Below are 27,615 nucleotides of genomic sequence, written 5' to 3' on the forward strand. Positions count from 1 at the left end.
CCTGTCGGCGCAACGGACATGGCAGGCTGCGCACGGCGCCCGCTGTTCCGCAAAGGCTGATCGGCAGCGCGCTGGGCCTGAGTGGGTGGGTAAGCAGGGGTGGGCAGAGGGTGTAGGTGAGGAGTAATGGGCAGGGGAAGTTATGGTGGTGCGAGGGGCAGTTAGAGGGAGGAATGAGTAAGAGGGGTGGATAGAGAAGAGGTAAAAGGGGAGGGGCAGGGTAAGTAGGGGAGGGGTGATTAGAGGGTGAGAGACGGGTAGAGGGAGGAATAGGTTGAGGGGAGAGGCAGTAGAGGGGCGTGTATAGGATGGGGTGGGTAGAGGCAGAGCGAGTGGAGTGAGGGGTGAGTAGAGGTTGGGTAAAGGACTGGTCAGGTAGAGGGATGGTGGGTCGAGGGTGAATAGAGGCCTAGAGCCTGAGGAGTGAGCAGGAAATGCTGAGTCCTGATGCAGGCCAAAATGGACACAGCCTGTGAATGCTAACTACATCTCCACAGGGACCAAATATGTTTCCCTCAGGTCAAGCAAAGGGTGAACTTGAGCTACCTACTCCTGACCTGTAACATTATCCTCCTAAAGTTATATCCTAAAGTTTAACATTACATATGTTGAAAGAAGAGAAAACATGCAGATGTTGTTGAAAATTTTCAATAAATATTTAGTTCGGCCCTCGACTTAGTCCAAGTTTTTAATTTTGGCCCTCCGTGAATTTGAGTTTGACACCCCTGGCTTAGACTATGAGAAGTGATTCTGGTGGTGCGTGATCTCACACTCCACAATCATCTAACTGATTGCAGGCGGACGAACTTTTTTCCCTAAAATAGACTTTATTCTCAACATTAACAAAGAGGAAAATCGTTTAAAGTCTTTTCACATCCAATACATTGATCAGGATGGGATTAAACTTTTCATATGTTACCTGTTTTTTACCCCCAGCCAACAGAGCATGTAGTTACTGTGGCTTTCTTTCAGCACGTCCCTCAGACTGTGGGGTACTGTCACGTGATCATCTCGGACTGTAGGGATTGGATATTCGCTGGCGGGACGGGAGCACGTGATCTGCCGTGGCGCGAAAATCCGGCATTCCAGCGGAGAGAGTCCGGGTTCTTCCCTTGAAGTCGGCCACCGATGGATTTGGGGGAGGCCGTGGTCGGCGCTGCTGGCCAGCAGGTCAAGGACGAGCTCGCGGAGAAATGTCAGAAGCTCTTCCAGGATTTCCTCGAGAAGTGAGCGCTGTGACGAGGAGCGGTAGCTTTGGGGGGAAGGGAAGGGAGGGGAGGGGAGATGAGATGAGGGGTGGGGGGGTCGTTGTACCGGCGGCCTGCTGCGGAGGAAGGTTGGTTGATGGTCAGTTGTCGGTGCCACCCAGTCACCGCGTCATTCCCGGACTCCCCCCCCCCCCCCCCTCCCGGGGCCGGTCACCGTGTCATTCCCGGGATCCCCCCTTCCCGGGGCCGGTCACCGTGTCATTCCCGGGACCCCCGGGGCCGGTCACCGCGTCATTCCCGGGATCCCCGGGGCCGGTCACCGTGTCATTCCCGGGACCCCCGGGGCCGGTCACCGTGTCATTCCCGGGACCCCCGGGGCCGGTCACCGTGTCATTCCCGGGACCCCCGGGGCCGGTCACCGTGTCATTCCCGGGACCCCCGGGGCCGGTCACCGTGTCATTCCCGGGACCCCCGGGGCCGGTCACCGCGTCATTCCCGGGATCCCCCCCTCCCGGGGCCGGTCACCGCGTCATTCCCGGGATCCCCCCTTCCCGGGGCCGGTCACCGCGTCATTCCCGGGATCCCCCCCTCCCGGGGCCGGTCACCGCGTCATTCCCGGGATCCCCCCCTCCCGGGGCCGGTCACCGCGTCATTCCCGGGACCCCCGGGGCCGGTCACCGCGTCATTTCCGGGATCCCCCCCTCCCGGGGCCGGTCACCGTGTCATTCCCGGGGCCGGTCACCGTGTCATTCCCGGGGCCGGTCACCGTGTCATTCCCGGGGCCGGTCACCGTGTCATTCCCGGGGCCGGTCACCGTGTCATTCCCGGGGCCGGTCACCGTGTCATTCCCGGGGCCGGTCACCGCGTCATTCCCGGGATCCCCCCCTCCCGGGGCCGGTCACCGCGTCATTCCCGGGATCTCACCCTCCCGGGGCCGGTCACCGCGTCATTCCCGGGACCCCCGGGGCCGGTCACCGTGTCATTCCCGGGACCCCCGGGGCCGGTCACCGTGTCATTCCCGGGACCCCCGGGGCCGGTCACCGCGTCATTCCCGGGATCCCCCCCTCCCGGGGCCGGTCACCGCGTCATTCCCGGGATCTCCCCCTCCCGGGGCCGGTCACCGCGTCATTCCCGGGATCCCCCCCTCCCGGGGCCGGTCACCGCGTCATTCCCGGGATCCCCCCCTCCCGGGGCCGGTCACCGCGTCATTCCCGGGATCCCCCCCTCCCGGGGCCGGTCACCGCGTCATTCCCGGGATCCCCCCCTCCCGGGGCCGGTCACCGCGTCATTCCCGGGATCCCCCCCTCCCGGGGCCGGTCACCGCGTCATTCCCGGGATCCCCCCCTCCCGGGGCCGGTCACCGCGTCATTCCCGGGACCCCCGGGGCCGGTCACCGCGTCATTCCCGGGATCCCCCCCTCCCGGGTCCGGTCACCGCGTCATTCCCGGGATCCCCCCCTCCCGGGGCCGGTCACCGCGTCATTCCCGGGATCCCCCCCTCCCGGGGCCGGTCACCGCGTCATTCCCGGGATCCCCCCCTCCCGGGGCCGGTCACCGCGTCATTCCCGGGATCCCCCCCTCCCGGGGCCGGTCACCGCGTCATTCCCGGGACCCCCGGGGCCGGTCACCGCGTCATTTCCGGGATCCCCCCCTCCCGGGGCCGGTCACCGCGTCATTCCCGGGATCCCCCCCTCCCGGGGCCGGTCACCGCGTCATTCCCGGGATCCCCCCCTCCCGGGGCCGGTCACCGCGTCATTCCCGGGATCCCCCCCTCCCGGGGCCGGTCACCGCGTCATTCCCGGGACCCCCGGGGACGGTCACCGCGTCATTCCCGGGATCCCCCCCTCCCGGGGCCGGTCACCGCGTCATTCCCGGGATCCCCCCCTCCCGGGGCCGGTCACCGCGTCATTCCCGGGATCCCCCCCTCCCGGGGCCGGTCACCGCGTCATTCCCGGGATCCCCCCCTCCCGGGGCCGGTCACCGCGTCATTCCCGCCCGCCCCCCCGGGCCGGACAGGGGTTTTGGAGCTGACGCCGTTGTTGCGTGAATTGCACTGGCGGCCTGGTGCCGATGGACACTTGTCGGAGCTCCTGGCCCGTCGGGAGGTTTGCGCTTCCGTCCCGCGTTCGAGTCCAACAGTGTCCAGTTCAAATCAAATTATACGCCTTTTCTACTTTATTTTGGTTTGTTCGATAAATCGGCGTGTGTTGCCCATCACAAACTTGAATTTCCGCGTCCCTTCCGGCCAAGGTATCCCTCCAATCGTATGGGGTTCGGGAGGTTGAACAGGAAATGCTGCGAATACACGTGCAGTGTTTCGGGTTGTTGCTGCTTAGAAAAATAAGAATACAACCACATCTTAAATTGTAAGAAAGGGAAAGAAAGGCGAGAACTAGTAGAACTTTGATTGCAGGTTCCAGCATTTGCAGTTTTTGTGTGGCTGGGTTCCAAGGGAGACTGAGGGATACTAATGAAAATGGAGGTTCTGTCAGAGAGTGTGATGAAGTCTAGTAATAACCTAACAACTGGAGATAGAGGAAGTATTAACCTGATTTTTAAAGTTCAAGTTTGTTTCTGACTGGACATGTACAACCAGATGAAACCGTATTTCTCTGGACCACCGTCCACACATGTATACAGCACATAATCACATTGTGAATAAAGATAAAATTTAAAATAAATAGATATTTTAAAATTATTCATTCATTTACGGGATGCTGTCCCTCAATAGCACTGCCTGTGGGAATAAGTTATTTATCGGCTGGCAGTCTTGATTTTGATGCTCCTGTACCTCATTGATGGTAGTGGGTCAAGGATATTGAGTGCGAGGTGGAAAGGATTGTCTAATTTTTTTAAGAAATGCTCCTAGTAAATGTCATCATTCGAGATTTTCTTGGCTATTTTGATTATGCTCTATGTATCTACTGTACCACACAATGATGCAGCCAGACAGGATACTCTAAATTTTGCCGCTACAAAATGTTGTCAAGATGCAGGTGTCTGTGAGCATGCCTTCCTCCATCTCCTGCTGCACCTTCCTAATTAATGAGAAGGTCCAGGATAGGATGTCCTTTTTGTACACACCAAGGTACTTTGCTCTCCACAACAGAACCATTGATGTGTCATGGAGAGTGGTTGACCTTCGAAGTCCACAATTACTTCCTTTGCTTCTCCACATTGAGAATTATTGTTCTCACAACATTTAATAAAAGGGAAATCACATTTAATCATTTTGTAATTTCTTTTCAGATGCAAGAAACAAGCAGCAAACATTGCAGACAATAAATCTAGCATATTTGTGTTTTTAGAAGATGTAGTACCCTTTTAATCAGCATATTATAAGGTATGAATGCATGGAATTGGGAATAATAATATATGCAACTTGGGCAGATTGTCATGTCAATAATCAAGAACTAGTTGGGTGCCAGAGGGACCTATGCAATGTCTGTAGCAATTTACAAACTGTTTTGGACTGTACAGTATTTCTTGGAGTTTAGAAGAATGATTGGAGATTTTATTCAAACACAAGATCGTATTGGGGGAGGGTACGAGTTTTAAGTAGTCTGAGACCTGTGAGCGAGAGAAATGGTTACAAAACAAAGGGATGGTCATTTGAGTCTGTACATGGAACTTTAGTTTCTCGAAGGTAGTAAATATCTGGATTTATCTGATGTATAGGATAATGGAAGCCAGATCATTAGATACAAAAGGTGAAGGTAGAAATTTGCAAAATTGAGAATTGACAGTTATGGGAAGCTACACAAGGGGTTGAGGCCCTATTGAATATCACCCTATTGAATGGTAGGGCAGACTTGTGAGGCTTGGTAGCCAAATGCTTATTCCTGTTTCTTCTGTTAATGATTTAAATGAAGGGAACTAAGTGTACTTTGGATGTATATGCAGTTGGTACAAGATGGCTGTGGGATTATGCTGTGAGGGGTTGCAAAGATCATAAACAGACGTTAATTAAATATGTAAGATGGTGTATAATATGGTAAATGTGAGGTTGGATGAACCAAATTACAAATGAATTGAGACGACAAGGGAATGTGGCACTTCTAGTGTGTGAAATATTGTTGGCAGTAAAAAAAAAAATGCTGGAGAAATTCAGCAGGTCAAACTGTATCTTTTTTATATAGCAAAGATAAAGGTTCATAGCATATCAGGCCTGAGCCATTCATTAAAGTATAAGCAAAAAGTCGGCTGAATAAAATGGTTGGGGAAGGGGCAGGGGAGCAGCACATGCAGAAGGAAAGCTGGATGAGGGAGGGAGGACACAATAGCAAACGGGGAAGAGGACTGGAGAGCTGGAGGAAGTTTGTGGATGATCCAACAGTTGTTGGCCTCATTGGCAACAAAGATGAGTTAGCTTACAGAAGCTCATAAAATTGTGTGAGAACAACCTGAGTCTCAAAATGGACAAGTCGAGGGAGATGATTGTGGGCCAGAAAGACGGAGGTTGAACACTCTCCATTTCTCATCTAGCACCCAGTATCTTTCACTCACTAACATCAAAAAGGTGGTACAGGAGCATCAAAATCAAGACTGCCAGGCTGGGAAATAGCTTTTTGCCATGAGGTTGATGAACAGTATCCTGTATCCAAATAAATCATCCAAAAGTATTTGTATATTTATTTTAAATTGCATCTTTATGCAAATCTGATTAAGTGCTGTTTTATGTATATCATGGTCTGGAGAAATGCTGTTTTATCTGGTTGTATGTGTACTTTCTGATGATTTTTTTTTAAAAAAACAAACGTAGCAAGAGAGAGATATATATAGCATTTGAAAATGGTCATGTTTTCTCAGGGAGAAGATAGTTTCTGTGTTTAAGAAAGGATTATATCGTATTGATAGCACTGGGGAGGAAGGTTGGTTGATGGACAGTTGTAGGTGATACCCGGTCCCATCCCGGCGCCGGTCACCGCGTCATTCCCGGGGCCGGTCACCCCCGGGGCCGGCAATTAAAGCACAAGTTGAAGTTCACATGCTCACACAATACACTGCATGTAATCATCAAACATGAACATAAAGATGTACTAAATAAATATTTTGGAATAATTTACTCATTTCATTTTTAAAATTACCCTAAGTTACAGGATGCCATGCATGAATCTCACAGCCTACGGGAAGAATCTATTTCCTAGCCTGGCACTCTTATTTTGAAGACCTCTACCCATTCTGATGGTCATAGATCAAAGATACTGTGTGATGGTTGGAAAAGGTATTCGATAATTCTTTGAGCCCTATGTAAGGGAGGCCTCGTTGATCATCTTAGCCATTTAGGCAATCGTCTGTATTGAATTCCAGACTGATGCTTTGCCACCACTGCGTCACGTGCTGATGCTGTCAGACAGGATGCTCTCAATTGTACACCAGTAAAATGTTGAGAAGATGGAGGCCAATAGCTTTGCCCTCATTTGGAAGTGTGGGTGCTGCTGTGCCTTCCTAACAAATGAGGTATTGTGAATCCAGGATGGGTCATTCATTGCATGCACACAAAGGAACTCTGCTCTCCATTCCCTCCGTGACAGCCATTGTGTTGTGGACAATTTCCTTGAACCCAAATCCCTCTGATGTATGTGGTGGGTCAATTCTGCTAGTGGACAGGTATGATGATGGAGTACATGGACTAAACTATAATTTTGTGAGTATAAACATGTCAAGTTATTGATTGACGTGTCTGCGGGACACCTTTTCCAATTTAGGTGCCAGGCCCAAAAAGGTCATGTTGAGATCTTTGCACTGTTGACTGGAGTCTGTCATGCATGCATTAATATATTATTCTGTGTTGGTTGGCCCAGTCAGTTTTTTTGCTGAAATTAGTGGTCTGATCTGAATGAGTTTCCATTAAAGAAAGAGTATTTGAAAGTTGACCACAGTGCTATGGATCTGAAGTCATGTGCTCCTAGCCAAGGAGAATGCTATTTTGCATCACAAAACTGAAGGGTTTTTACAACATCCTTCCATTGATCTTTACTGAAACCATTCTTTACTTATTTAGTTTAACTGACTTTGTATTTTATTGCTGCTATGATGGTATTTCTACCTGTCCCTGGGTTGTTTGTCACCTTTAAGGTTATTGTTCTGTGAACTACCATGCCATGTGTCAGCTGGGGCAGCATTCCTGAAGTTATTACAAGACCTTAACTTTCTTGAATTCATTAATGTCATTCAGAACTGAACAAATTATCTACTTTGATATGAAGATGTGTACAATTCAATTTTTTTGCATCATAAAATGTGAAGAGATGTTGTCCATTCATGAAATATGGGAGTTTAGTGAACCTTGAATCATTGTTTCAAGAGCACAATTGGAGGAAATGTTGTATAACTGGCACATTTTAACAAGCTAAAAAGTTACATGGCATAGGAGTATGGCCTACCTTGTCAATGCCACATGTGGTACCTCCCTACATTATCCCATTTACTCACATTAAGTCCATAGCCTATATTTTCACAGTTCAAGTACCTGTTTATATAAATGATTATTTACTGTATCGGCCTTTTCAGACAGCACGTCCTTTGGTGGAAATAAAGTTCCCCACAAATTGTATCTATCTCAAAGTCCTTCTGTGCATTAACACTCCCTAGGGCCCTACCATTTTGTGTGCATCCTACCCTTGCCCTCCCAAAAAGCACCACTTGACACTTGGCAGAATAATTACTAGAATTGAATAGTGATTTACCTAATTATTGTGTGGGGAGTTTAACTGTGCACTAATTGAGGTACCCAGGACTTGGGAGTGTCTTGAAGGCATTAAAGGCTTTGTAGAAATTTTTTTTTAAACTTTTTAAATTTAGACATGCAGCATGGTAAAAGGACATTTTGGCCCACGAGTCCATGCTGTCCAATTTACACCCCATTAACCTAAACCTACCACTGGATTGTTTTGAATGGTGGAAGGAAGCCATAACCTCATGGGGAAAAACCCATGCAGACACAGGGAGAACGTAGAAACTCCTTACAGACAGTGCAGAATTTGAAGTTTGGTCCTGATAGTTGGTGCTGTAAAGGCATTGCATTAACCACTACACCAGCCGTGCAGCATATAAACATTTTTCTTGCAGGTTCCAGAACAGTGATGGAGAAATGAAATATTTACACGATGCTGAGGAGTTGATTCGCCCTGAAAGGAACACACTTGCTGTGAGCTTTGTGGATTTGGAGCAATACAACCAGCAATTAGCTACTACCATTCAGGAAGAATTTTATAGGTGAGATAAATTAATCTACATTATAAGTTGCATTGTGTTTGCGATGTGGGTTCACCATACCTTTTTTGTGAGACTGTAACTGAGGTGGGCGGGGGCTATTCTTCCCTTTTCTGGTACCCTGTGATGGTCTACTGTTCCCTTGGAGGCTGGAACCCCTCATGGTATACTGCCTAGCACAAACATCGCTCTCTTGGGCACAAACCTCCGTGGTTGCAGGATTTTTAAAATAAAACACCATTGGCCACTTTGACATGTTGTTTAAGCCTATACGGAATGGTCAGCATCACAACCAGACAGCAGAACCCTGCGGAGCAGCGCTGTTTGTCTACTCCCAGTGTGCGTCAGTGGCTGCTCTGGCAGCAGTGCTATTTTTTTTTCCGTCGGGATGGTAAAGTAATAGAAATTAAATTGTAATTTTCAGAATGAATTTTAAGAATTTATCAAAACAATTATATTTTGAATATTAATACCAGCATCATAGCTTCTGATTTATTTCTTTTCAATAGTCAACATTCAATAATCAGTTCTGTTTTATAGGCTATTTGTGCGGGATGTGTGGAGCCTCTTTGTATTCCTTTAGCAAGGAAAGCAAATTTTGTGCACATGATAATAATGGAATCTTGAATCTTCTGTAATTTCTTTCCAGAGTTTACTCATATCTATGTCGTGCTGTTCGGAACTTTGCTAGAGACCATGGGAATATTCCACAAAACAAAGAGTTTTATGTTGCAATTCAGGATTTGCCAGCCAGGCACAAGTAAGAGATCAATTGTTTTGTCTTTTTGATGTGACAAAATATAAGAGCAGAAATAGGCCAATCAGCCTGTCAGGTCTGCACTGTCTGATCCTTATCACTCAACCCCACTCCCGCCCTTCTCCCTGTAACCCTTGATGCCTTGATTAATCAAATACCTGTCAATTTATGCCTTAAATGCACCCAATGACCACTTCCATTGCCACCTGTGGCAACAAGTTCCAAAGACTTGTGACTCTTTGGCTAAAGAAATTTCTTCATATTTCTGTATTAAATTGATGCCCTTTTATCCTGAAACTGTGGCCGCTTGTCCTAGACACCCCTACCATGGAAAACAACTTGGTCACATTGACTCTGTCCAGGCCTTTCAGCATTCAAAATGTCTCTGATGTCCCCCCTCATCCTTCTGTAGTCTAAGTAAAATCCAAGAGCTGACAAAAGTTCCTTCAATGCTAACCCTTTAATTCCAAGTGTCATTCTAGTAAATCTCAGAACCCTCTCCAATGCAAGCACATTCTTTTTCAAATAAGACACCCAAAACTAAACACATCACTATTGCCCTATAGAATCTCAATATTACATTCCTGCTCTGGTATGCTATCCCTCTAGAAATCAATGCCAACATTGCATTTGCTTTATTCAATGCCGACTCAACCTGGAAGTTGAGTATCCTGCATGAGGATTCCCAAGTCCCTTTGCACCTCAATTTTCTCACCATTGAAATAATTGTCTGCCCGTCTATTTCTTGTACCAAAGTGTCCTTCCTATAATGACATGAGTGCTCATCTTGTTAAGCAGCCTCGTATGTGGCACCTTGTCAAAGGCCTTTGAAAGTCCAAGTACAGGTAAACCCTCCTTTACAAAGAAACCAGTGTTTGCTTTTACAAAGAAATGATAATGTTTTCACTTTTATGAAAATTGCCTCCAATAGTAGCCTTTGCTTTACAAATTTTCAATTTACAAACAGTTTCTTAGGAATGCTTTTTCTTTGTAAAGCGGGGAATACCTGTAGATCCACTGCTGCTCTCCTGGTATCCTCTTCAAAAAATTGTAGTCTGTTTGTCAGGCATGATTTTCCCTTTAAATTTGTGATGCTCCTCTAGGTGCTCCATAACCAGATCTTTTACAATTGATTCCAACATCTTCCCAACCACTGACATCAGATTAATAGGTCTATAGTTTCCTTTCTGCTGCCTCCTTCCCTTCTTAAACAGCAGAGTGACATCCACAATTCTCCAGTCTTCTGGAACCATGCAAAAATCCATAGTCATGTAACATTGAACTTGGAACGCTACAGTACAGGTCCTTTGGCCCATGATGTTTTGCTGACCATGTATTGCTTAAAAAAAATACTAAACCCTCTCTACCCTGTAACCCTCTATTTGTCTAAGAGTCTCTTAAATGCTCATTGTTACGAGTCCAGAGAACCCCAAAATCCAGCAGCAATAGATATTCACCAAGACAAATGGTTATTTAGACAAAAGATGTTTGTAATTATCTTTAAACATGAAAACAGAATCACACTTAACTTATCACTATGACTTAACTAACCTAACTTAACCCCCTTCTAATTCTAAGCGCACGTTTATGTCGTGTGTGTAAGTTCAGAAAAGTTGATTCACGGTCCAATCTCTCTTCTCATTCCTCCAAGTTCACTGGTTGCAAGCAATTCTTATACTGTGCACAGAATTTAACATTTATAACATTCACCAGGCTTTGGTGCATGAAGGGTAAATGATTACCGGTCAGGCAGGTTCTTGTTGGTTTTCAGAGAGATTTGTTGTTCCAGGACACCTTCAACTGATTTACTTCCATCAGCCACATCAGTGTCTTGCTGACAAAACTTGCCCCCTCAGGGTTCTCCAGATGATAATCTCTTTCTTTCAGGTTACCGCAGAGTGCCTTTTTGTTTCTCTTATTCCAAGTGAAACATTAGACAGCCAGTTCTCTCCTCTTGCGTGAACCACATGGGCTTTGACCAGGCTGAACTAAGCACTCACAACCCATCTTCCAAAATGCGGTTTTCCAAAAGCTTGCCAGCTTGTCCTTTTCCATTTTTGTTGGTGCTGCTGACTAAAACTATAGAACTGATCTCTCTCGCTTGCGCGCTCTCGCAAAAAACCAGTTTGACTCTCTCTGCTTGCAAAACCACATGACCCTCTTAGAACAGAAAATTCCACTGCAGACAATCTGTGGCTCCAACAAGCTCTTTCATCTGTTGCCTTTTTGTAAACAACAATCCATTAGTGCAGTCTCTTGGGCATTCTCCAAAACATCTGCAAACACTGTTGGCCCCAACATGTCTAGCATGGGGCAGAGCTCCAGTATTTTAAATAAGATCTGTTTTAAAGTGTTTGTATGTGACCTACACTAAAACCTACCCCAATTTATCTCCAAAAACATACCTATATTCTGTCACACTTTCCCCCTACTTGCGTAGGTCAGGACTACCTGTAATTGTTTGTACTTTGAGTTGTAGATTATTTTTCAGAAATATAATGAAATACTAAAATGGCTAATTGTTATCTAGAATACGAGAATTAACATCAGCAAGGATTGGAACACTGTTGCGCATTAGCGGACAGGTTGTTCGGACTCATCCTGTTCATCCCGAATTGGTTAGTGGAACATTTATGTGCCTCGATTGCCAGACGGTGGTTAAGGATGTTGAACAACAGTTCAAGTATACACAACCAAATATCTGCAGAAATCCAGTGTGTGCCAACAGGAGGAGATTTATGTTGGATACTAATAAGTCACGATTTGTTGACTTTCAAAAGGTGAGATTAAGCTCAAGTTTCCCACTTATTATGTGATAAGATGCTGATAACTTCTCTGGAAGGAATCCAGGCTTGCTAAAATGGGAAAATTTTAATATTGTTAGCAGTTTTTTTTTAAAAAAACAAATGTTTGGACAAGAACTTGATGGTATGAGAGTTGTTTGTTACCGAGTCGTGCATAGTGGCTGAGAATTCACAGAATGGTTATAGTTTGAAAGGAGCCACCTACTTTGTTTATGGAAAAACAATTCAGATTGGCCTTTTGGCTTGTACTGTTCAGTGTTTTTTTTCTTCTGCTTCCATTGCATATCTTTTGATCTGTGTCCTTTTGATTTTTAACCCTTCCTCCAGTTGACCATTTCCATAATACCATAAGATGTAGAAGCAGCAGTAGTCCATTTGGCCTATTGAGTCTGCTCTGCCATTCCATCATGAGCTGATCCATTTTCCTACTCAGCCCCACTCTTCTGCCTTCTCCCCAAAACCTTTGATGCCCTGACTATTCAAATACCCATCAATCTCTGTCTTAAATACACCGAATGACCTGGCCTCCACAGCTGCCCGTGGCAGCAAATTCCAGAAGTTCACCACGCTCTGGCTAAAGAAATTCCTCTGCATCTGTTTTAAATGGATGCCCTTCAATCCTGAAGTCCACTTGTCCTTGACTCCCCTACCATGGGAAACAACTTGGCTACATCTACTCTGACCATGCTTTCAACTTTCAAAATGCTTTTGAGGTCTACCCTCATTCTTCTGGAGTATAGTGCAAGAGTAGTCAAATGTTCCTCCCTTGCTTATTCCTTTGTCAGAAATCATTCTTGCAGATCTTTTATGAACCCTCTCCAATGACAGCACATCCTTTCTTTTGGAGCCCAAAACTGTACCTCATACTCCTAAGTGAGACCTCACCAGTGCTTTGTGAAGCCACAACACATCTCTGCTCAGGTATTCCATTGCATTCGCTGCCTTCACCACAAATTCAATCTAAAGGTTAACCTTTTGGGTATCCTGCATGAGGACTCCCAAGTTCCTTTGCATTTCTGAATTTTGTATTTTTTCCCCTTCCAAATAATGGTTTGCCCTTTTATTCCTTCTTCTCAAGAGCACGAATGTACATTCTGCAACATGTATTTCATTTTACACTTGGTCCATTCTAATTTATCTAATGGACATTTTCACACAGAAATACTGCGATATTGCCATAAGTAGGACTCAGCAGTATCCTGGCTTCAAGCTTGACCCAGTCATTCACAGAAACCGAGCAGAGTCTGCAAAATACTGGGACAGGGTGTCATTTCACACAGAAGGCTGGCATTCCTGGACCAAAAGAGGCGGGTTTTGTGGCGCATCAGCATCTACTGTGATGTAAAGCAGAAGTGTCTGACATATCCATCTACAAAAATCATGGTGGTACAGCTTGAAGCAATAATGCTATTCGTTGTGAATTTGTTTACCATCGTTAGAGTGGAAGCAAATTTCAATAACAGTTAGATTCCGAAACCCAACTGTTGCCTCAGTAGTTCACATTTCCTGCTGAAATGTCACAGATGTTGCACTTCATTGCAATGTCATCACCAATACCCAAGCTGGTTGAGGTAAGCTGTTTTCAGCCATCGTGGTGTTCCAGGCTGTGACTAGGTGCACTGACGGAAAAATGCCAGCACAGAAATTACTCCTCCATTCTGGGTCAGCATTTTTCAGACAGCAAATGTACTGTCAAAATGCCTAATCCGGGAATGAATCTGCTATCTGAAATAGTCTTTTGTCTCTTGGTTTCCTTCTCACTATCTGCCCCTCCCACCTATTTTTGTATCATCTGCTAACTTAGCCACAAAGCCATTTATTTCACAATCCAAATCATTAACATACTACATAAGATATAAATGGCCCCAACCCTGACCCCTAAGGTAACCACTGGTAGCCTGTAACCAACCAGAATGGGCTCCCTTTATTCTCACTCTCTTCTTGCCAATCTGCCAATGCTCTGCCATGCTAGTATCTTTCCTGTAATTCTGTGGGCTCTTGTTTTGTGAAGCAGGCTCATGTGCCTCATTCTACCTATCACAATGTCACACTTCAAATTCACTTACTTGGAAATTGATCCTGTATGCCCCATGTTCATGTCATTATTTTAAGAAAAGTAATGATCCTTTCAAAAACTCCACTGTACAATTCTCTTTTGCAGTACTTTCCTCCTATTACATTTTTATCAAAGTTGCTCCCATCAATTTAATTCTATTCTTTAATCCTACCATCTTTTACATGTCTCAGTGGGTAAACTTATTCAGAACCTTGTGCAAGTGATCCTTGAAACATCCTCCATATTTTAGGTGTGCATTTACATGAGAACATCTGTTCCCATTTTCCGCTCCCAAGTTCCTGTTTGATACTATTGTAATTAGCCCTTCCTCAATTAAACACTTTACCATTTTTGCCTGTTCTATCCTTATCCATGACCAAGCTAAAGAGTTGTTGTCATTATCTCTGAAATGCTCATCCACCAAGAGTCTGACTAAATTTATTGCCTATTACTGGATTGATATAACCTGTCTAGTTTGTCTTTGCACGTATGGTGTTAGAAATTCTCTTGGATGCACGTTACATCTGAACCTTTGGTAGTAAGGATGTGCCAGGCAATATTAGGGAAATTAAAGTCTCCCATAACAACAATGGTGTTTGTACCTTTCCAAAATGTGCCAGCTTGTATGCTCCCCAGAGGCTATTGGAAGGGGTCGGTGGGGGGGGGAGAGAGAAATATCAATCGAATCAATACTTCCTGTTTGTGACTTCCACCCATGGCAATCTATCTTTTTGCAACTGTGACACAATCCTTGATTAGCAATATTACTCCCTTCCCCTCTAATCCCCTTTGGAACATAATCCTCAACTGTCTGCATTTATTCCTTGTCCATTGCCTGCCCTTTCTCAGTCTCACTACCCTTTGGATCAACTTTTCCCCCATCATCTGACTGAGCACACTGGTTCTCATCACTCTTCCTACTAATTTTAAGCATTTCCCAAGAGTTCTAGAAAACCTGCCTGCGCAGATATTGGTCCCTTACAAATTCAGGTGCAATGTGTCCCTTTTGCATAGATCATGTTTCTTAGAAAAGAATCCCAATGATCCATAAATCTGACCCTTTGCCCCCTGAACCAACTCTTTAGCCTTGCATTCATCTGCCATAATCCAATTCTTGCCCTAACTGGTATGTGGCATGGGCAGCGCTATACATCAAGTTTTGCATTTTAGCTTCCTTCCTAACTCCCTATATTAACTCTTCAGGACCTTATCCCTTTTTCCATCTCTGTTATTGGTACCAACTTGTACCATGACAACTGACTGGCTTAATCTTTGCTATCATCTAGTGGATACAATTCTAGTTAATGCTGCATATTCTCTTAGATCTGCCTTACTACTGGAAAGATTAAACTCCAAAAGTTAATATTGGGAAATGCTTTGGTGTTCCTCTATTATTAATAGCTCACTATATAAATCAGATTTTTATTTTCCTACTGCAATGCAATTGAAGTTGTTGTTTGTTTAAACATTTGTGGAAATCAATTGGAAATTAAAATTTTTACAGATACAGTAAAATCCCCATTATTTGGAATTCAAACAACTAACAAAAAAAAATCGCAGATAAAAAATACGAAAGTTTAAGATTGGTGTCCAAAGCGGTTACTTCACCAATCACGCAACACGTAATCTCAAGCATCAGGGTAAATTTATTGATCCATCATCTCCTCATCCCCATAGATGCTGTATTTGAGTGAAGAAACTGATAATTTAATCTTGTGATGACAAATTTCAAGAATTTCTTTGGTACAAAACAATCAAATTTATCATTGTATTACCATTGTGCATGTATAAACAGTAAAAAGTAATAGAATTTGTCATTAACCTGTTCATTAATATTTGGTTAACTTGCTTTGTAGGTTCGTATTCAAGAAACTCAGGCTGAGTTACCTCGTGGTAGCATTCCCCGTAGTGTAGAAGTTATCTTGCGAGCCGAAGCTGTTGAATCTGCACAAGCTGGTGACAGATGTGACTTCACAGGAATGCTTATTGTAGTTCCTGATGTATCTCAACTAACTACACCAGGTATTCAATGAATTGGAAGCCAATTGATACTAAATATCTTGTATTGTTTTAATTCTATATCATGTTGCTATTTATAGATTAATGAGATTTTGAAGAATTTAATTTAAAATTAAAAGAAAACGAGATCACAAGCAAGTCACAGAGAGACATTGACTCAGAGTGATGAGCATCTGCTGCCTTGTATACTATGCAGCATTCCACGGGGTCATTGCTGCTCTGATCCAATTCAAATTAGACCCACTCTTGGGTACTGTCCTTTTCAAGCTTATGGAATAGAAAGATTTTTGGAATTTTCATTTGTTTATAGTTTTAGGAAAAATATTTGAAATTATTGTCAATTTAAATTTTTGTATGTCAGAATATCAGATGCATTTTGCTAGTACATTTTGTTGCATTTGTAAACCAATGAACTTCTGTAGAATTTGATCAGAAATCGTACTAAATGTAGAAACTCCAGGAATAAATCAGACCAGCTTTCTTAGTGGCAGGGACATTCCAGAGGAAGATCCTCTGCAATATACCATCTGTATCACCCAGCCACCCTGAATGCCTAACAAGGATGCAGAGAACGAGCGAGATTAGCTCTCCAAGTGTGAACCAAGGAATTGTGGGTAGTGATTCCATGCTAAAAGTAATGGGGAAATCTTTGAAGATCTCAAATCCACAAAATAAATAATCTTATTCAGCAATTGTCTGTGCAAACCTTTTTTTGTAAAAATGGGCAATTTAATGCTACTTGATTGTATTGTTCCAGTCTTGCGAGCCTTTTGGCCCATGATGTGCCAACTTGTAGAAATGTACCCCACATGAATCTAACCCTTCCCAACCCTTCCATTCACCATCCAGTTTTTAGTGCATCTATTTATAAATGGTAATAAACTCTTATTTGTGAATTTTTATAAAACCCAACATGATATTCCTTCAGACCTTGAGGGAGTCTAGAAATTGCAGGGGTCCTGGCAGAAATATTTAAAATGTCCTTTGCCACTAGTGAAGTGCTGGAGGATTGGAGGGTAGTTCAAAAGTAAACCAGGAAATTTCAGGCTGGTGAACCTAATGTCGGTGGGTAAATTATTGGAGAGTGTTCTGAGAGATAGGATATACAAGTATTTAGTCAGCCAAGGGCAGACTTCGGATAGTCACCATAGCTTTGTGCTTGGTATGTCGTGTTTTATAAATCTTAGTTTTTTTCAAAAGATTACCAAGAAAATAGATGAAGGAAAGGCTGTGGATGTTGTCTATGTGGACTTTAGTAAGGCCTTTGACAAGGTCCCACATGGGAGGTTGGTTCAGACACTAGGTATCCATGGAGAGTTGTAAAATGGATTCGAAATTAGTTGAATGGGAGAAGACAGAGTGGTAGTGGATGATTGCTTCTCAGACTGGAGGGCTATGATTAGTGGTATCCTTCAGGGATCAGTGTTGGGACCATTGTTTGTGGTCTGTATCAATGATCTGGGTGATAATGTGGGAAATGTGCTGATGACACTAAGATTGGAGGCATTGTGGACAGTGAGGAAGGCTTGCAAAGGGATCTGGACCAACTGGAAAAATGGGTTAGAAAATGGCAGATGAAATTTAATGCAGGTAAGTGTGAGGTGTTGCCTTTTGGAAGGACTAACCAAGATAGGACATAGATCGTAAATGGTTGGGCACTGAGGAGTGTAGAGGAATAAAGGGATCTGGGAATACAGATATATAATTCCCTGAAAGTAGTGTCACATGTAGACAGGGTTGTAAAGAAATCTTTTGGCATATTGGCCTTCATAAATCAAAGTATGAAGTACAGGAGTTGGGATGTTATGGTGAGGTATAAGACATTGGTGATGCCAAATTTAGAGTATTGTGTGCAGTTCTGGTCACCAAACTACAATAGTAAGATCAAAATAGTGCAGAGAAGAGTTACTAGGATGTTGTGGGTTTTCAGGAGTTGAGTTACAGGGAAAGGTTAAACAGGTTTGGACTATATCCCTTAGAGCATAGAAGAATAAGGGGACATTTGATAGAGGTTTACAAGATTGAGGGGGACTAGACAGTAAATGCGAGTGGGCTCTTTCCACTGAGATTGAGAGAGATAAGTACGAGAGGACATGGGTTTAAGGAGGAAGATTAGGGGGAGCTTTTTCACAGTTTGGAACGAGCTGCCGTCTGTTGTAAATGCAGACTCAAGTTTTAAGAATAAATTGGATAGATACATGGGTGGGAGTGGTTTGGAGGGTTATGGAATGGGTCCAGGACAGTGGAACTAGAGGAATGTTGTTTTGACACAGTCAAGAAGGGGCAAATGGCCTGTTTCCTGTTCTGTAGTTTCTATGGTTCATGTAAGCTTGTTTTTGATGGTCTTAAATATTTAAAATCAAGTTTATTACTGGTTGCAGAATGTAGAATTGAATGCCTTAATTCTTGAAGTCCTTGTAATTTATCCCAAAGATATTTCTTGGAGTTAACAAAATGATAATGAAATTGCAGCTTAACCTTTTGGGTTTACAAGCTTCCTCGCTATTTGTTTCATCCTCTGCACTATTCTCAGTAGTTTCAACTGTGATCATGTTCATTGGAAGTCATCTTTGCTTATAGGCAACTGAATAAAAGTCATTCACCAATTGTCCAGAAGTGTTATGCAAGAATGCTATTTTTTTTATCTTCAGGTGTCCGTGCTGAAACAAGTTCTCGAGTAAGCGGTGCTGATGGCTATGAAGCAGAAGGAGTTCGAGGTCTTCGTGCTTTAGGTGTACGTGACCTGTCCTATAAACTGGCTTTCCTTGCATGTTATGTGGCACAAACAAATCCTCGGGTATGTATACCTGGTACCATGGTTTATTCCATGAGCAGCATAGTCCTAATTGTCAGAGGATCTGATTATTTTGAACCATAATTTTCTGGATTCAAAAATTCTAGTGGCACAGTGAACTGTTGTGACTGTGGATATTAATTTCAATTGCCTGAATTGAGGGAATAAACTAAGCTTATTTAAAAGATTCCTCAATCAATCCCTGCTATACTTTGTCCATTTCTTGCTTCTACGTCTGGTTTAACATTGTAGTCAGATTTGAATTCTTCCTTCAAATTAATTTGGGTGTGTTTAGAGAAGAAAAGAGGCGGATTAATTTTTTAAAAGATCTCTTGATTATTACAAGAAATAGTTTCCAAAATTATTCTGCCCTCCTAAATACAAAATGATTTTGAGTTTGATGAATTAGAATCAAGTTGCATTATTTTTTGTTAATCATAGCTCAGTTTTGAAATATTTTTATAACAAATTAAAAGTGTATATTGGCTATATTTGGTCTTGTTGTCAACTATTGTTTATCACCAGAGCTGTAGACTATTTTCTACCTTAAAACTCTTGCTTTTTTTCTTGGGTTTAAAAAAAAAAGTTCGGTGGCAAAGAAATGAGAGAAGAGGAACAGACTGCAGAAAGTATCAAAAACCAGATGACTGTTCAGGAATGGGAGAAGGTGTTTGAAATGAGTCAGGATAAGAACCTATATCACAATCTTTGTACAAGCCTGTTCCCCACCATTCATGGTAAGAAGCAATATTCTGACCATTTTCAAAGTTTATAAATGGACGCTATTATTATGCTCTGGATCGAGCATTTATTGGGACAGTGATTGCTAAGAGGTCAAGAGATATGTGGTTGGCCATGCTAGAGAAAATGTAGCACTCGACCTCAGAGAGGCATACTTTGGGAACAGTTATCAAATCTCTATTAGTTTTAAAATAATTATAGATTGTCATACTGGATAGCAATGTAAACTCCTAAATTAGGACGCTGGTGATTTTTGATGGTCATAGACAGGGACTTGCACAGGTTAATGCTCCAAGTAAGGTCTCACAGTCTAAAGCCTCGACATCACATCCCTGCTCATACAGTATATTCCTCTTGAAATGAATGCTGGCATTGCATTTGCTGCCTTCACCTCAGCTTGCAAGTTTATCTTCAGATTATCCAGCATGAGGACTCAGTTTTCTCCCCTTTTAGAAAATGGGCTGCCTGTTTATTTTCTTTTTCAACCAAAATGCATGACTGGACACTTTCCAACATTGGGCAGATAAGCAGCAAATGAAATACATTCTCCTTATCCTTCTGCAGCCTTCCTGTTTCCTCAACACTACCTGCTCCTCCATCTTCCTTCATATTGTCTCCAAACTTGGCCACAAAGCCATTCATTCCATAATCTAAATAATTAAAACACAACATAAAATGAAGCAGCCCCAATACTGACCCCTGTGGAACACTACCACCAACTGGCAAGCAACTAGAATAAGCTATTCTAAAAAGCCATCCACGCTATCAACTGTCTAGAATTTCCCTACTCCCTCTGTTTATTATACCTATCTAATAGTTTCTTAAAGTATTCTATTGTACCTGCCTCTGCTACCGTTGCTGGCAGTTCATTCCATGCACCGACCACTCTCTGAGAAGAAGCTGCCTCTTGTATTTCCCCACTACCACCACCCTCTCCACTCCCAACCTCCTTGAAACCATGGCCTCTAGTGTTAGCCATTTCAGTCTTCCTGGGAAGAAGCGTTGGGCCACCCACATGATTAATGCTTCTCATCATTTTGTACACCTCTTAGGTAACTCCTCATCCTCCATTGCTAAAGAAAAAAGTCCCAACTTCACTCAACTTTGCCTCATAAGCTATGTTCTCCAATCCAGGCAGCAAACAACCTTGTAAATATCCTCTGCTCTGCTTTTATGACATCCATGCCTTTACTGTAATGAGGTAACCAGAAATGAATACAGTATTCAAGTGAGGTCCATTCGGGCCTTGTATAGTTGTAACATTATTTCTTGGCTCTTGAACTCAATTTCCAGTTAAAGGCCAACACACTATGTGCTTTCTTGACAACACTATCAACCTACACAGCAGCCTTGAGTGTTAAGATTTCTATTCTTCCACACTGCTCCGAGTCCTCCCATTAACATTGTATTCTGCCTTTAAATTTGACCTTATGAAATAAATTACCACGTCTTCTGTGTTAAACCCTGTAATGCCACTTCTCAGCCCAGCTCTGCATCCCATCAATGTCCTTTGTAACATCAGGCAACTCTCCAGGCTGTCCACAACACAACTCACTTTTGTGTTATCTGCAAACTTTTAAACACCTTAACCCACCTGCTTCCTCATCCAGGTCATTTATAAAAATCACAGGAGGGGTCCCAGCAAGATCCCAATGGAAACTCGCTGTTCTCCATGCAGAATAAGAACAATCTACAACTACCCTCTGCCTTATCTAAAATCATGTCTCACAAATTTAATTGAGTTTTTGAAGAGGTAACCAAGAGAATTAAGTCATGGCAGTAGATGTGTTCATAGACTTCAACACAGCTTTTAGAGGTCTGGAATGGTAGATTGGAATTCTGGGTGAACTACCTAGTTGGATACAAAACTGGTTTGGTGGGTAGATTTGGAGAGTGCTCATAGAGGGTTGTTTTTCAGATTGAGGGCCTAGGATCAGTGGTGCTTGGCATCTTGCTGTATTTTAATAATTTGGATGAAAATTTAGTTGATGACAATACCAAAATTAAGTGTTGCGGACAGTGAAGGTTGGGTCAGATTGCAACAGGATTTAGATCAACTGGAAAAGTAGGGAAAGGAAGAGTAGATTGAATTTAAATCCAACAAGTGTGAAGTCTTGTAATTTGGGAAATTAAGCTTGTAAGGGCTTGTACAGTAAATAATGGGACTCTGAGAACCTTTAGAAAGGGGTCCGGGGGGGAGGGGGGGTGGAGGAGGGTACAAGTATGTGGTTCACTGAAAGTCGTGACACAGATAGACAAAATTTGTCTTAATTGACAGGGTGTTGAGAACTACTTGAGATGTCATGTTACTGCTATGCAGGACATTCTTGGCAGTGCACCTGGACTGTGTGAAGTTTTAGTTGCCATACCACAGGAACTATGTGATGTAGCTAGAAAGAGTGCAGAAAAGATTCATAAGGATGTTGCTGGGTCTATCAGGCTTGAGTTATTAGAGAAAGAAACACACAAATGTTGGAGGAATTCAGCAGGGCTTGCAGCATCCATAGGAGGTAAAAATATATAACTGACATTTTGGGCCTGAGCCCTTCTTCAAGGTATGGAGTTATGAGAGACTGGATAGGCTCGAGCAAAGGATGCTAACTGTGTGGTGATTTATACTCCCAGGACAGGGGAGTCTCTGCTGTATGACAGAAACGTTGAAAAGAAGTTTGAAGATGGACTTGTTGAGTTAATCAGAGGTTTCATTTTTAATCTTTGCTCATGTTGTTTTTCAGTGCAATCTTGAAAAGCTAATTTTTTTCTTTTAGGTAATGATGAAGTGAAACGTGGAGTTCTACTGATGCTTTTTGGTGGTGTTCCAAAGACTACCATGGAGGGTACTTCTTTGCGTGGTGATATAAATGTTTGTATTGTTGGTGATCCAAGCACTGCCAAGAGCCAATTCCTTAAGTAAGTTATGCTAAGCAGTTGAGATTTTTGGTGATATGAGTGCAATTTAAAACTTTTCACCAAATGTGACTATTATCAGGAAATGGTCAATAGGTCAGGAACTATTTATGGAGAGTTTTCAATAGGGAAGGAGAATGGGGAGTAGAATCAATTTGATGAAAGAAACACCATAGTATTGCAGAGCAGGGTGGTAAGAACTTTACAGCTTTGATACTTTATGGAATACTGTTTATGGCACTAAAGATTTAATTGGAATTTTAAGCCCAAAAAAATCAACCAGATGCACCCAATGTGCCAAAAGGATGAGTGCATGTGCATGTGTATTAAATCTTACTATGGAAGAATGGCATGTGATTATATTTTTTTATTCTTTGTGAATTAAAATTCTTGTATAACCAGGTTACTTTTCTGGATAAAATAGGCATGTGGAAGAATTCAGCCCTCGAGCTGTTTATACAAGTGGCAAGGCAAGCACTGCTGCAGGTCTGACAGCTGCAGTTGTGAAAGATGAAGAATCGCATGAATTTGTCATTGAAGCTGGAGCATTGATGCTTGCTGATAATGTAAGGGCATCAGTCTTGATTTATTTTTATTTGAAATGTATTCTTATTGTAATATTCAAACATTTCAGTCCCCTGATGGATTTTGAATTTGAGGAGGTAGAAAAAAAATCACTTCCATTTTGGCAAGGATTCTAGATCCTGATATGATATTCAAAGGTGCATTCATGTGGTCCTTGAATATAATGTTGCAATACTGGAACTTTGCCACAAGAGGTCCTCATTTATTTAAACAGCATAGACAACAAAAAATGACAAATACCATCAAGGTTGACTGCATGTCCTGAATCATGAATGCAAAATTTTCCTTATTTTGAATAATTTTGTGATCAAACGTGTATCAAGAAAGACCATTACCTAAGTGCATAAATTGAATTGAGAAAATCAGTGGTACAAGTTTCCATATCTCCCAACAGCCCCATCTCCCCTGCCCCCAAACAAAACCTCAAAATAGAAAAGAAAAAGGCGAAAATAGATGTGGGATAGAAACAGAAAATAGGAGGAACTGTCAGGATCCACTTCAGAGGATCTCATTCCTTTTCTTGCCTAGATCTCAAATAGGGGAAAGAACAAAGACGTAGAACTCAGGAACAGAATAAATACCCCTAAATATTCAACCCTGCATTCTTCAAGTATGGCTGCCACACCTGCAAAAATATGTTATGCTTCTTCCTTGGATTACAAGTGATTTTCTCCAGAAGAACAAACTATGGATTTCTGCATTCCATTGGGCTCTATACAGAAGGGGATCAGACTACCAAGTAACCGCAATACATTTCCCAGCCACCGTCATTGCAAATTTAAGAAATTCTAATTGGTACTTGCACAGCCTAATTTTGGGTATTATCCCTACAATATTTCCTAGAAGAAATAATTCTGAACTTTGTGCCAATTGTTTCCCAATAACCTGGTCTAATATAATCCTTAAATTTTTCCCAAAAAGGTTTCACTTTAGAGCATGATGGGTGGAATGTAAAAAGGTTCCCATTTTTTCACTGCTTCTCAAACATGAATCCAATATATTAGAATTTAATTTGTCATTTTTGCAGGGTAAGATGTAGCTGAATCAAGTTACATTGCACAAATCTATATCTTACATTCATTGGTCATAGTGTCCTGACATAAATCAGACCAGTTTTTAATATTTAAGACTGATTCCCATCTTTGTTTTGATTTGTATAACTTCTGCTTTGGAGTTCCTGACTGGAGTAAGGAATACATTGCAGATGTAAACTTCCTTGTCTTCCCCCTTTCGAATCAGAATCTCCATTTCACTGCACTCTGGTAACATCGTCGTCGGTTCTAATTCATCTCTGAAAAAGGGTCTTAATTGAAAGTAGCAGAAGATTATATTGTTAAAATTTTTTTAACTGCTCAAATGACACAAGTTGCCCTTGAATGTAACAATTTCTAAATACCTGATTCCTTTCTGGGACCGGGTATGTAGAATCTTATTATCCATTGTTAAAGGAATTAATCTATTTTGAGTTGAGGGCATTTTTGGAAATCTGTTTTCCTTTTGTTCCAATTAAATTATTCAATTTATACCAAATATTCAAAATATGCTTTGTTAGAGATTTAGATCTTCTACTACTCTCTCTGACTTTGCAGTTCAATTTCCACCTGCAAAGGCTGGCCTCTTCAGTCAAAGAGGGAAGTGACAAATTTCATCTGGGTTGCCCAATAGTAATGATTAAAATTTGGGAGTTGCAAAACCACCCCCCCCCCCCCCCCCCTCCAATATGGTATTTTCAAGTTAATTTTTCCATGGAGACTCAAATTTTCCTTTTTCTTGATGCTTGCTCAAAGTGACCAAACATTTCTAGATCATCATTCCCACATATTGTTGTAATTGTCATTGAATAAAACTATTGAATTCAATGAATTCTTATTTCTTTTCATTAGGGTGTTTGTTGCATTGATGAATTTGATAAAATGGATACAAGAGATCAAGTGGCCATCCATGAAGCAATGGAACAGCAGACCATTTCCATCACAAAGGCTGGAGTCAAAGTAACTTGTTTAATTGATATTTGAATCTTTATTATAAATTGAAATCATTAAAAATATAATTGGTTTTCTATTATTGGGTGATACAGTGGAAGCATATGAAATTTCTTAATGTAGATTCTTTTTTGTAAAGCCATCTAAATTGGCACTTTTTTAATTTTGTGAAAGCAAAATTTAAGAATATTTGTATCCACCAGAGAACACAAAACTTAAATTCATTTCCCCATCATGCTGTTATATTAACTTGTTATCCCCATAATGCTGTTATATTAACTTGAGTTATCCCCATAATGATGTTATATTCATCTTGAGAATCAAGATTTTCGAATGTCATTGTCAAGAAGGTTTCATAATTTCAGTGCAGAAAATTCTAGTTCGCGCACCTGCGTTTTAAATTGGTTGAAATCTGCATTTTAAATATGGAAATAGGATTTTTATTTTGAAGTTGACAACTAAGCAGCTAAAAACTATTATTATTCACCTTTTAATTAATGCTATTCTGATTATAAGAAATTATATACCATTATTTTTCTTGATTATAGGCAACCTTGAATGCCAGGACTTCTATTTTGGCTGCATCAAATCCAGTTGGTGGACGATATGATCGTTCAAAATCTCTCAAACAAAATATAAACCTCACAGCCCCAATCATGTCTCGATTTGACTTGTTCTTCATTCTTGTTGATGAGTGTAATGAGGTGGGAATAAATATTGATTATATTTTTATCCTCTGTTTTCTTGATCCGAATGAAGAAATTTACTTGATTAAAATTGACTAACTAGGTAACAGATTACGCCATTGCCAGACGCATAGTGGATCTTCATTCACAGATACAAGAATCTATTGAGCGAACCTACTCCTTGGATGACATCAGAAGGTACCTACTTTTTGCAAGGCAGTTCAAGCCAAAGGTAAGTTGTTGAGGGCATTTTTTCTTTGGTACATAAATATAACTGCAATAGTTGTTATAATTTTGTTAATTACTTAACTGATTTTTTTTTAAAATCAGTGTCTTGATACAATTTGATGCTCTGTGTAGCAGGGAGAACTTGAAAAGATTTGGTGAAATTTCTGTTTTAATGCTTTTGTATATTTTAACTTAGCAGAGGGCTTTGCTTGTCAAAAACATGGAAAATTAGGCCAATCTATTGAGCATTTAATATGATCATGGTTGATCCTCTCACTCAATACCATATTTCCACTATCAATCTAAATTGTGTTTAGAGATCCAAGTGTGTCCAGTGACCTAATCTTCACTATCTTCTGTGGTAGTAAATTTCATAGGTTTACCAGTCTCTGAAGATAAAAATATTTACATATTTATCCTGAAGCTCTCATTTCTGGCTCTAGAGCCATGCAACCTATTGAACTCTATCAGAAATATGCACAGTTCATTGTTTCTCATCTTATGATGAGGGGCTATACAACCCAATCTCTCTTTAAGAGTGCTCTGCCACAGTAAACATTTGTATTTCCTCTATGTACTTATTGGGTAAGGAATGTTAAGTTGCAATACTTGAAGTGTGATCTCACTAAGGCCCTGTATAATTAGATTTCAAAGGAATCGGAAGATTTCATAGTGGAACAGTATAAACGACTTCGTCAGAGAGATGGATCTGGAGTAACCAAATCAGCATGGCGAATCACAGTACGTCAACTGGAAAGTATGATTCGACTTTCTGAATCCATGGCTAGAATGCATTGCTGTGATGAGGTAATGATTCAGTTTGCTGCCATATGCCATGTACAGATGCACTGAAATTCCTAGAAGGATGCATACATCTGAGAAAGCAAATGTCTCATTCTGTTTCCCATCTATTTGGTTCTCCAAGTACAATTATATGATTAAACTTCACCTTTTGTCAGAATGATTTTGAAAACTCTTTTTCTAACCAACACTAACACAGGGCTCAATTTCACCAGTTGTGATGAAAGGCTTCCCATGTTCTTCAGAATCATTTTTAACCAATATTCTTTTTTCTACTGTTAAGGCCATTGTATTTGTAATAAATCTGTTCTACAGCGTATTTTCCTTGATTTATCAATTCTTCATGAAATGCGCCACAGCATTTCCAGCCCTTTTATTGACTAACCCTTCAACATTTTTATTAGAATTTTGTCCTGTTTATTTTATTAGAATTTTGCCCTGTTTGACCAAATATAAAACGCAAATTTCTTGTGCATAATATTTAGTTTAACTTAATAAAATATTGAGATAGTTAAAAGTACACTTTTTAACCGAAAAAAAGTGTAGGGGTGCAGAGTTATTTTTTTTTAAATATGCTTCATTTATTATTAAGTTCCTCAAGAAACACTGAAAAACTAGAGCAACATACAAAACCCTGGAGGAGCTCAGCAGGTCAGGTTGTCTGGCCCACTGAATTCCTCCAACATCACCAAGGCCTTTTGTCTCCAATATAATGTTCTGATGTATTTTGTATTAAAAGATTTTTTAAAAAGTTAAATTATGCAATGACATTAAGGAGAATTTCAAGTCATTTTATGTGCTGTATATTCAGAGCAAACAAGGGAGAGGGTAGG

At 41.8% G+C, this 27,615-nt stretch overlaps 1 protein-coding gene across 2 annotated transcripts in view; it reads left to right on the forward strand.

Annotated features, from left to right (window-relative positions):
- Positions 1-1,047: 1,047 nt before the first annotated feature.
- The window catches only part of mcm6 (minichromosome maintenance complex component 6), a 38,579-nt gene continuing 12,011 nt past the window's right edge, over positions 1,048-27,615 (forward strand). The window contains exons 1-14 of one of the 2 annotated variants that reach the window (XM_069935170.1): positions 1,138-1,226; positions 4,457-4,550; positions 8,279-8,425; positions 9,072-9,182; positions 11,710-11,959; positions 15,896-16,061; positions 18,710-18,855; positions 19,439-19,589; positions 22,362-22,503; positions 22,925-23,066; positions 24,969-25,076; positions 25,616-25,771; positions 25,857-25,985; positions 26,627-26,788. In XM_069935170.1, coding sequence (XP_069791271.1) covers positions 8,301-8,425; positions 9,072-9,182; positions 11,710-11,959; positions 15,896-16,061; positions 18,710-18,855; positions 19,439-19,589; positions 22,362-22,503; positions 22,925-23,066; positions 24,969-25,076; positions 25,616-25,771; positions 25,857-25,985; positions 26,627-26,788 — 1,788 coding nt within the window. In that variant the 5' untranslated portion in view covers positions 1,138-1,226; positions 4,457-4,550; positions 8,279-8,300. Of the gene's footprint in view, positions 1,227-4,456; positions 4,551-8,278; positions 8,426-9,071; positions 9,183-11,709; positions 11,960-15,895; positions 16,062-18,709; positions 18,856-19,438; positions 19,590-22,361; positions 22,504-22,924; positions 23,067-24,968; positions 25,077-25,615; positions 25,772-25,856; positions 25,986-26,626; positions 26,789-27,615 lie in introns of both variants that reach the window. The other variant, XM_069935169.1, reaches the window with a different exon arrangement.

Source organism: Narcine bancroftii, chromosome 4 (assembly GCF_036971445.1).
Source record: "Narcine bancroftii isolate sNarBan1 chromosome 4, sNarBan1.hap1, whole genome shotgun sequence".
Taxonomy (NCBI): Eukaryota; Metazoa; Chordata; class Chondrichthyes; order Torpediniformes; family Narcinidae; genus Narcine; species Narcine bancroftii.